The sequence below is a fragment of the Mesoplodon densirostris genome, chromosome X (assembly GCF_025265405.1).
Source record: "Mesoplodon densirostris isolate mMesDen1 chromosome X, mMesDen1 primary haplotype, whole genome shotgun sequence".
Taxonomy (NCBI): Eukaryota; Metazoa; Chordata; class Mammalia; order Artiodactyla; family Ziphiidae; genus Mesoplodon; species Mesoplodon densirostris.
The window spans coordinates 88,165,277-88,176,472 of NC_082681.1; the positions used below are offsets into that span (position 1 = coordinate 88,165,277).

At 43.4% G+C, this 11,196-nt stretch overlaps 1 protein-coding gene across 1 annotated transcript; it reads left to right on the forward strand.

Moving 5' to 3' along the window:
• Positions 1-4,941: 4,941 nt before the first annotated feature.
• Positions 4,942-10,516, forward strand: ZXDB (zinc finger X-linked duplicated B). Its single transcript, XM_060087789.1, has one exon. The coding sequence runs from the start codon at positions 5,007-5,009 to the stop codon at positions 7,557-7,559; it is 2,553 nt and encodes an 850-aa protein (XP_059943772.1). The 5' UTR covers positions 4,942-5,006; the 3' UTR covers positions 7,560-10,516.
• The last annotated feature ends 680 nt before the right edge of the window (positions 10,517-11,196 follow it).

Consider the following 11,196-nt stretch of genomic DNA (forward strand, 5'->3'; position numbering starts at 1 on the left):
CTAGAAACAATAAATGCTGGAGAGGGTGTGGAAAAATGGGAACACTCTTGCACTGCTGGTGGGAATGTGAATTGGTACAGCCACTATGGAGAACAGTATGGAGGTTCCTTAAAAAACTAAAAATAGAACTACCATATGACCCAGCAATCCCACTACTAGGCATATACCCAGAGAAAACCATAATTCAAAAAGAGACATGTACCAAAATGTTCATTGCAGCTCTATTCACAATGGCCCGGAGCTGGAAACAACCTAAGTGTCCATCATTGGATGAATGGATAAAGAAGATGTGGCACATATGTACAATGGAATATTACTCAGCCATAAAAAGAAACGAAACTGAGCTATTTGTAATGAGGTGGATAGACCTAGAGTCTGTCATACAGAGTGAAGTAAGTCAGAAAGAGAAAGACAAATACCATATGCTAACACATATATATGGAATTAAAAAAAATGTCATGAAGAACCTAGGGGTAAAACGGGAATAAAGACACAGACCTACTTGAGAATGGACTTGAGGATATGGGGAGGGGGAAGTGTAAGCTGTGACAAAGCGAAAGAGAGGCATGGACATATATACACTACCAAACGTAAGGTAGATAGATAGTGGGAAGCAGCCGCAGAGCACAGGGAGATCAGCTCGGTGCTTTGCGACCGCCTGGAGGGGTGGGATGGGGAGGGTGGGAGGGAGGGAGATGCATGAGGGAAGGGATGTGGGAACAGATGTATATGTATGACTGATTCACTTTGTTATAAAGCAGAAAGTAATAAAAAAATTAAAAAAAAGTGATCACAATGTTACTGAAGGAGAAAGTGGCTCTCCTGTGACTTCTGGCTGTCAGGAGTGTGGGTGTAAGGATATCCTAGGTGCTCGGCCCCAAGCATGTAACCAGAACAACTGTCCTATCGAGTGTGCCATCCCCGTGTGGCCTGGTCATTGGCTTTCTGTGACCCTCTTCATAGGGACATCCTGTGCTCCAAGCCAGCCACCTACCCGCTGATTTCCTCTACTTGATTGCTCTCCCGACCCACCCCACCTCACCGCTAACGTTACCTCCTGTACTTCTCCCAAGGCTGCAGCCCTTACAACACCAAGGCCCTCCGGATCCTCTGTATAGGCCATTGTTAGCTCCAGTCCTCCAACTCCACCAAGACCCTTGCTCCTACTACACGTCTACATGCTGGGCACCAGCAGTGGCTTGTCCACACTGATGTGCTCCAGAGGGTACCTTCCTGCTTACCTTGCAACTGTAGACCAGCTCTGGTTCTGCAGACCTGTTCTGGTGCTGGCAAACCAGCAAACTTCTCTGCCATGCAGTAGGTTCTCCTACACCTTCTCCAATGAGGTGTGACCTCCAGTCTTGGGGAGGGACCCGCATTCCAAGTTTGTCTTTCCTTGGGTACGCTCCCTCAGGCCCAGGATACCATATAGAGTTTTCCTATATCTTATATATTCTAGATTTGTTATAGTTTAACAATTCTTTATGTTAAACATTATGCTTCACTTTATGTTAAAATTCCCCTGTCCACTGTGTACTTTCCATCTCCTGATTGGATCCAGATTGCTACAGAACACAACTCCTACAGCAAATACCATTCCTGGAATTACTGAAAGCCTTCTTTTGAGAGCTGCATCAAGTAAGAATGTCCACTAACACCCAGAAAGAGTAGTAAGGGGAAAAAGAAGGAATAAAATGCTCGGAAAGGAAAAAGTAAGACTGGAATTGTTTGCAGATGACATGATTGTGTACACCATATTCTACAGGTATTTACAAATTGGTAGAATCAATAAAAGAGTTTAGATAGCTGTTTGTAGGATAAAATATCAACATACAGAAGCCAACTGTATTCTATTTACCAGCAACAAATTTACAAAATGAAAGTTTCAAAGGCAGTATTTGCAAAATATGAAGTACCTAGGATAAAATGTCCTCTTATAGGAAAAATATGAAGTATTATTGGGACACATTAAGGAAGTTCTTATTAAAAGGATAAATAGACCATATCTATTCAATAGCATTCCATATTATTGACAAGGAGTCAAATCTAAAAGTTCAATGCAATCCTAATTAGAACCTCAAACAAGATTTTGGTTGAACCTTTTCTGATGAATTGATAATTTAAGTGGAGTTGAGACAGGCCAAAAATAACCTAGACATTCTTGAAGAACAAGGCAGAATTGAGTGGCCTTATCCAAAGGTCAGAATTGTTTATAGATCTGTAGTAATTAATATTGATATGTGGTATTTAAAATGGACAGATAAATAGAGCCATGGTACTTAATAAAGAGTACACAAACTAGCCCATACATAGGTAGATGCTTGATTTATGACACATGTGGCACTGCAAATCAAGAGTAAAAGGGCAGACTTTTCAATAAGTGGTTCACTGAGACAATCAGATATCCACATGAAGAAAAAAAATGAAACCCTACTCAACACTATACACAAACATCACTTGTAGGTGGATTATGACCTAACTGTAAAAGGCAAAACCACACATATTTCAGAAGGAAATATAGAGAATATTTTCATGGCCCCAGGGCAGGGACAGGTTTCTTGAAACAGAAAAGCACTAACCACAAGGAAAAGAATGATAAATTTGACTATGTTATAATTAAGATTTGTTCACAAAGCACAGCATAAAGCAAGAGAAAAAACAAACAACAAAGCAAAGGACTATTTTGGCCACACATATAACTACCAATGGACTGGTATTTAAAACACATAAAAAACTCATTGGATCAGTAAGGAAAAGATGTAAAATAGAACAGAAAAATGGTGAAAGAGTTGAACATGAACAGGCTTTTCACAGAAGAGAAAATCCAAGAGGTTCATAAACATGAGAATGTGCCCAAACTTAATAGTAGTGGTAAAAAAAAACCAGTAAATTAAATTCTGGCAATACTTGGTGTAGATGAAGATGTGCAGGAGCAGGAACTCTCTGTGTTATTGGTGGGATTGTAAATTGGTACAACCACTATAGAAAACAATTTGGCATCGTGTAGAAAAGCTGAAGATACGCATACTCTGTGGGCCAGTGCTTCTGTTCTTGCATGTATACCCAACAGACTTTTAAAGATGAGTCCCATGAAAAATGCCCAAGAATGTTCTTTGCACCATTGTTCATAATAAAAAGCTAAAAACAACCCTGGATGAACCCAGTGTTCATCCAGTGTAGAATGAAATAATCATATCATAATCACTTTGCTAAAATCATGCACTGGAATGCTAGTCAACAATGGAGACAAAAGATCTACGGCTACTAGGAACAACATGGATGAGTCTCTCAAATAAATATGATACACAGTGAAAGAAGCAGGCCATAAAAGGGAGCATGCAGCATGATTCTGCTCATATAACTTCATATAAACTGTATTGCTTAGGGATGCATACAAAAGTTGTAAAGTCATATTTTAAAAAAAAGCACTGAAATGATTATCACAAAGTCAAGATAACGACTATATCCATAGGGGAGGGTATGGTTTGTAATTGGGAGGAATACGGTGGATGTATTCTGGAAGGCTGGCAATGGTCTATTTCTTGACCTTCGTCCTGGTTACAGGGGTGTTTGCTTTTATAAATTATCTAAACCTGGAAGATATGTTTGATGCATTCCTCTATACCTCATATTTGAAAAAAGATGTTTCCTCCAAAAAATGTAATAGAAAGAAAAATATGTGATGTAGAAATTTTGATGAGGTTTGAATTGTTATGGATGAAAAACTTGATCTTTTAATCAAGAGATAAGCAAGTATCCATTATCATTAAAAGAGGGGAAAGAAGGGATTACTTTAACTATAGGTATCCCATAATCCAGTCATCACTCTAAACCTTTCTCTTGCCAGATTAATTCACCCTGTATTTATATCAATTCCCAACTCACTGATGACAGACAAATTGAAGGATCATCATCAACATTAATAAGATCATTAGGCATCTCAGGCCAAATCCATTACAGTGAGACTAGGCCACCACACTTAAATGCAAGCAGGCACATTGGGGCTATTGGGCATGCAAAAGGCATCTGTGCCTTGTTCTCGGGAGAGTCCACTGCAGTAATTTAGGATTTAACCTTATCACATTTAACTAGTACTCTTATCCAGAGACCGCTATGTGCTGGAGAATCTAGAGTAAGCTGAGGAATGTCCTCATCATGCTGTGAGACTGGACATAAAATTTACCATGGTGCAACCAATGGTGGAAGAGCAAAGAGTTGGTTTAGGTTGTGTACCTTATAGGGAGAACCCAGGAGTGGGTTGGGTTCTCCAGATTTCAATATAAATTGTTTCATCCTCCAGGCTTTGCATTTCTACGCTGAACAGTGCTAATCTGCTTTGGCCCCACCTCTTATTCAATCTAGTCTCTGCACCAGCAGGGCAAAAAATTTAACTATGCGACAAATTTTCCTGAAGACATTGCTCAAGACAGTTCTGGATATGGAAGCTTTCCAGGAATTTTTTTTAAAAGACAACCTTTTCAGTAGGAATTAGTAGCACTATGGTTGTTTAATCTCGACACATAGCGTATTCTCTCAGGAATTTTCTGTCATCCATTAATCCAGCCATCCATCCAGAAAACAATGTTTAATACAGGATAAGTGCTAACCACCATGTTTAGCACTGGGAGGGGCTGGGGGTGTGTTTATTTTGGTACATAAATCGGTAGTGAGGTACCGATTTATGTTGCATTTAGCAGATAGATACCTAAGGTATTCATTCCAGCACCATTTCCCCTGTATCTGGGAAGACCTCCTTGATTTCCTACTAATATTAACTGTGGAATTTATTTATGTATACGAGGCTCTGCCCCTGGGCTTTCTATTCTGTTCTAGAGACCCAGTACCAGAATATTTAAATCACGGTGGCGTTAAACACGTTTTAATATCTGATAGGGCCAGTTTCTGCGCATTGCACATTTTTTTTTTTTCCTTTCAGGAACGTGTTCGGGCCCGCGGCAGGGGGCGGGGTCGCGCCTCCTCCGCGACTCTGGTTCCAGCGGGGCCTCATGGACGCGGAGATGGAAATCCCGAGGCTGCTCCCGGCTCGCGGGTCGCGACAGGGCGGCGGCGCTGGCAGCCCCGGGGGCGGCGGCCGGATCCACAGAGGTCCTGACCCGCGGGCCGGCCAGGCCCCCGCGCGCCGCCTCCTGCTGCTCCGGGGCCCTCAAGATGGCGGGCCCGGGCGGCAGCGTGAGGTGGCCCGTGCGGCCTCCCCGGGCTCGGGCCCTAGCCCGTTGGTGCCGAGGCCCGATAACGCTGGCGGAGTCGGCGGAGTCGGCGGAGGCGGCAGAGGCGGCGGAGGCGGCGGAGGCGGCGGAGGCGGCGATGGCGGCGGCGGCGGCGGCGGCGGCGGCGGCGGCGGCGGCGGCGGCGGCGGCGGCGGCGGCGATGGCGATGACTTCTTCCTGGTGCTGCTGGACCCGGTGGGTGGAGACGTAGATTCCACGGGCGCCAGCCAGGCCGCAGGGCCCCTATGGAGGGAGGAGGCCGGGCTGGGCCCACGGTTCCAGGGGCACGAAAGCGGCGCGAACCCCGAGGGCCGCCCTGCGCTGGGCCCCAGCTGCCTGTCCGCTCTCCGCGCCCCAGTCCCGGCCCTGGCCCCGATCCCCGCCCCAGGCCTGGGCCCCGCCGCGGCCTTCGCGGGCACCGTCACCATTCACAACCAAAACCTGCTGTTGCGCTTCGAGAACGGCGTCCTCACCCTGGCCACGCCCCCGCCGCCAGCCTGGGCGCCTGGGGTCGCCCCTGCCCCGCAGCCCGGGGGTCTGATCGCCCCGCAAGCGGGGATCCCGCACGCCGCGCAGCCTGGCGACTGTCCCGAGCTGCCGCCCGACCTCCTGCTGGCCGAGCGGGCTGAACCCGCGCCCGCCCCAGCGCCCGAGGAGGAGGCGGAGGGCCCGGTTGCTGCTGAGAGCCCCCGCGGGCCGCTAGGCCCGGGCCAGGGCGTGGTGCTGTACCTGTGTCCTGAGGCGCAGTGCGGACAAACCTTTGCCAAGAAGCACCAGCTGAAGGTGCACCTGCTGACGCACAGCAGCAGCCAGGGCCAGCGGCCCTTCAAGTGCCCCCTGGGTGGTTGCGGCTGGACCTTCACCACCTCGTACAAGCTCAAGAGGCACCTGCAGTCACACGACAAACTGAGGCCCTTTGGCTGCCCGGCAGAGGGCTGTGGCAAGAGCTTCACCACGGTGTATAACCTCAAAGCACACATGAAGGGCCATGAGCAGGAGAACTCATTCAAATGCGAAGTGTGTGAGGAGACCTTCCCCACGCAGGCCAAACTCAGCGCCCACCAGCGCAGCCACTTCGAGCCTGAGAGACCCTACCAGTGCGCGTTTTCGGGCTGCAAGAAGACGTTTATCACAGTGAGTGCCCTGTTTTCCCATAACCGCGCCCACTTCAGGGAACAGGAACTCTTTTCCTGCTCCTTTCCTGGCTGCAGCAAACAGTACGACAAGGCTTGTAGGTTGAAAATTCACCTTCGGAGCCACACTGGTGAGAGACCTTTCCTTTGTGACTTTGAGGGCTGTGGCTGGAACTTCACCAGCATGTCCAAACTCCTTAGGCACAAAAGGAAGCACGACGATGACCGGAGGTTCATGTGTCCTGTAGAAGGCTGTGGGAAATCTTTCACGAGGGCTGAACATCTGAAAGGCCACAGCATAACCCACCTGGGCACAAAGCCTTTTGTGTGCCCTGTGGAAGGCTGCTGTGCCAGGTTCTCTGCTCGAAGTAGTCTCTACATTCACTCCAAGAAACACTTGCAGGATGTGGACACTGGGAAAAGCCGATGCCCAGTCTCCACTTGTAATAAACTCTTCACATCCAAGCACAGCATGAAGACCCACATGGCCAAAAGGCACAACCTTCGCCAGGATCTCTTAGCTCAGCTAGGAGCTGCAAATTCTCTTACGCCCAGCAGTGAACTTACCAGCCAGGGGCAGAATGACCTCGGTGATGCGGAGCTTGTGTCTCTCTTCTCTGATGTGCCCGGTAATAGTTCTGCTGCAGTATTGGACACCGCATTGGTGAACTCTGGGATCTTGACTATTGATGTGGCTTCTGTGAACTCAACTCTGGCAGGGAACCTCCCTGCTAATAATAATAATAATTCCTTAGGGCAGGCGGTGGACCCTCAGGCCTTGATGGCCACCAGTGACCTTCCTCAAAGTCTGGATACCTCACTCTTCTTTGGAACGACAGCCGCTGGTTTTCAGCAGAGTCCCTTAGATACGGATGATGTCTCAAGTCTAAGTGCGGGGCCATTGGGATCTCTGAGCTCTTTGGCTATGAAAACCTCGAGTCAAGAGCCCCAAGCTTTGACCCCCAGCAGTAAGCTAACAGTAGACACAGATGCTCTGACTCCTTCGAGCACCCTTTGTGAAAACAGTGTCTCGGAACTACTGCCGCCAACCAAAACGGAATGGAATGTACATCCTGACTCTGACTTCTTTGGACAGGAGGAAGAAACCCAGTTTGCATTCTCCAGTCCAGCAGGAAACCATGGGTCTCAGAAAGAAACAGAACTTATCACAGTGACTGGCAGCTCATTTTTGGTATGAACTAAACTCTATTCATTCCTTGCCACATGGCTTACTTTTATTGATGACACTCAATTTTAAGAGTATTCTGGACTAAATGTTTAAATGCAGTCATTTCTTATAGGTTTGAAAAAGAACAGAGCCCTGGGCTACAAGTTTGGAGATTTAAATTCTGATCTTGAGTCTGGAACTGACAGGTTGTGTGACCTTGAGCAAGTCACTTATCCTATCTGAGCCTTAATTTCCTTATTTATAAAATGAGGTGGTTTGAATAGATTGTTTCTAAGGTCTTTTCAACTCTATGATTCGTTGATAATATGCTTCTTTCCTTGAAAAAAATTAGGACATTTTTCAGTGATGTTGCATGTGCTTTTTTTCAAACCTGCATAAAATACACATAATAGTAGAATGAACATTCATGTATTTGACACCCAACTTCAGCTATTGTCAATTCATGAACATTTTTGTTTATATAATCTCCATTCTCACTCTCTCCCAGTATTATTTTGAAATAAATACCAGATATCACATCATTTCAACCATAAATATGCAGTATATATTTCTATAAAGCATGGGTTCTTTTGGAAAAATCTTCAGTTCCATTATCATACTTAAAGTTAACAGTAGTTCTTTGACACTGTCAGGGTTCCAACTTATAATTGTCTCATAAATGCTATTTGTTTTAATATTTTTAACAATTAGAGTCCCAGTAAGCCTCTTAACTGTCTTTTTAATCTGTATGTTACCCTGTTGTCTCTTTTCTTTCAATTTTACTCATTGAAGAAAGGAAGTTGTTTCACATGTAGCATTTGCCACAGTCTTAAATTTTGGTAATTACATCCCTGTGGTGTTAAGTTCCCCTATCCTTTGTTTCCTTAATTTGGTAGTTGGATCTAGAGACTTGATCAGAATGGAAATATGATTTGGGGGGTAGGAATGTTTCATATGTCGTGTTGTGTTATTTTAGCAGGTGGCACATAATGTCTGGTTTTCTCTCTTGTGATATTTGCAGCTGCTGGTGACTGGTGCATTAATTCATGATTACCTGTGCTTCTGATATCATGAATTTTTCTTGTAGAGTTACTATTAGTGGAGGAAGAAATGCTGTTGAAGGCATGTATAAAAGTTTGTTAGAAATATTATTCAATGCCAAAATAGTTTCTTAAAGGTAGAACTAACAAGAAAAGAAAAAAGTAGCAAAAAATGTTTTGACACTGCTCCCCATTTATCTTCCTCACCTCTTTTGATGATGAGAGGCTTTGCTGTTGTAGAAATTGTCAACCAGGACTTTGACATGAAACAGACCCACGGTCAAATTCATGTTGGATAAGTGGCCTTGAATACATTAATTTCACTAAGCCTCAGTTTCTTAGCTGTCAAAGGATCATAGCAATGCACACACATAACTAACACACCTGAGACTTTTAATCTTTTCCAGTTTTTAATATGTAAAGAAAAATACTATGTGCTTTGACATATTTTGGTAAATTTATATAATCCTTTTACCATCTCAATCCTTCCTACTGTAAAGAAGAAATTGGGATAATTTAATCCTGTTCATGTCCAGACAAGGTTTGTGAGAGTTAGAGTGTAGCAAGATAGGGAATCTCTTTATTCCATCCGCTGAATTATTTCCCCCCAGGAATTTCTGTGCCTAATGCCAGGAGTGGAAACATTGCTCACAGGTATATCTGCATCCCTGTTCATTAGACCAATTTGTCACCGTCTTTGCTCTGATTCCAGAGTTAGACTTTGCTGTAACTGCAGAGCCTGCTGTTGCAGCAAGCTGATAATGGAGCAGAGAAAGTTTCCTACTCTCTGTGGTCTGGAGAGCTCATTGTTTGCATTTTCCCAGAGTTGAATATTGTGTGAAATGTCTGTCTTATATGAGTGTAGCATTTTGAATTTTGTGGAACATCTTCACAACTGTTGTTCAGAGCAACCCTATGTGGTAGTTTTGGCAAGATTTGTTCTGTGGCTCATGGCATTTTAGCAAATGCACATTCTAAATGGACTTTGGCTAGTGACTGACAGTTCTATATATATCAATAGCTTAAAACAAAGAAGATAAATTATTTTCACCTCTCACGTCCCACCCATCCAAATTTCATGATTTATCCCTGTGTCATAACTAGCTGCTGTTTTCTACTTTAATTGGTTTCTGTTACTTTCTGTTTACTTTCTCCCCAGTCCACTCCCATGTATGTGCATTCCAGCCCTTACCATGCCTTACTTTTTATTTTTTAATGGATAGATCTCTTCCTGCTACTATTCCTCAGATCTCCTCATAGCCCATTTTCTTCCAATGATAACATTTGCTGAGTGTACACTGCAGTTGTGTGTATAGTAAGAAGTTATTTTCTGAGCTTAGATAATACTGTGTGTATATATGACTCAGATGGTAAAAGACATTATTTTCTATATTGTTCAGATGAGAAGTAGATTTCTGTTTTATTATTTCCATTTTTTAAAAGTTTTTGCCAAGGAGTTAAGCTAAAACTCGTGTTTGCTGTAGTGTACTAGCCCAGTAGTGTTTGCATGTGAATGCCTATGGATGACAGTTATTGTAGCTCTTTGGCAGTGCACTAAAAACTTGTCACTTTGAAATGTTTATGTACTGTGTGTATGGGGGTATACACACACATACACACACATATATTTTTAAAGTGGTTTTATTCATTTAGTGATAAACAAAAACTAGGCATACTTTTGTAAATCAAAGAAATGCTCAGAATTTCATTGTGTCTACACACTCAATGGTTTTCTCTCTTTGCTTTGGAAATATTTGTATTCATAAAGCACATTTCAAAAATATTGTCATTCATTAAGGCCTCTTAGATTGAGCACTGTTTTTCATGTCTGGCAGTTAATGTGCGTCAAGGATTGAAATGAACACACAAGTAGCGAACATCAAATAAATTACTTAAACATGAAGAGAATTTATACTGTGACTTCTTGTTTGAATTCTTTAAACCAACTTCCGTCCAATAAAAAATCATTAACTATATTTTTTTCCTACTCATTGCTTGAATTTTCAAAGGACAAATATTACTTATCTCATGGGTTCACAGGATTTCATTGAACAAATTTGTTCAAATTATTCCTCTTTCAACTCCATTTTCCAGAAAAGTGGTGAAACTTTTTATACTTTCAAGGTACGAAGTTAAACTTCTGTTGGTGGTGGTTTAAAATTGCCATCACTCCTTTTGAATAATTGTACATGTTTTAATTTAATCCTATTTCCTTTCTGCTTCTCCTCAGTCATTGGTTTTTAAAAAAATCTTGCCAATTGGAAGCATAATAACACGATGGCTTAAAAAGAAGTTTCTTTCTGGATACTCTGTTGATCATGTTGACCATAAGTTCAAAATATATCGGCCTTGGCATTTTTACCAAGTAGTATAATTAATATAACTCAATACTGAGTAGAAGGAGTCAATTATGGGTAGATTATTAAGTTTATTTGTCTCTTCATGTTCTTATCCAGGAGACATATGAGAAGGCAGGCAGGAGCAGGCAGGAATAGAATCGTCAAAGTCCAATATCCCTGGAGATCTGTGTGAAATTGGCTTTTGGCTCCTTAGCCAGAGTCACTTCTGTCACTAGAGAAAATTGTGAGGCAAGTGGTGGCATAAAAACCTAGTCATGAGAACCCCTA

Excerpts from the sequence above, each read along its gene's own strand:
- ZXDB (XM_060087789.1), top strand. The coding sequence starts at position 5,007 with ATGGACGCGGAGATGGAAATCCCGAGGCTGCTCCCGGCTCGCGGGTCG.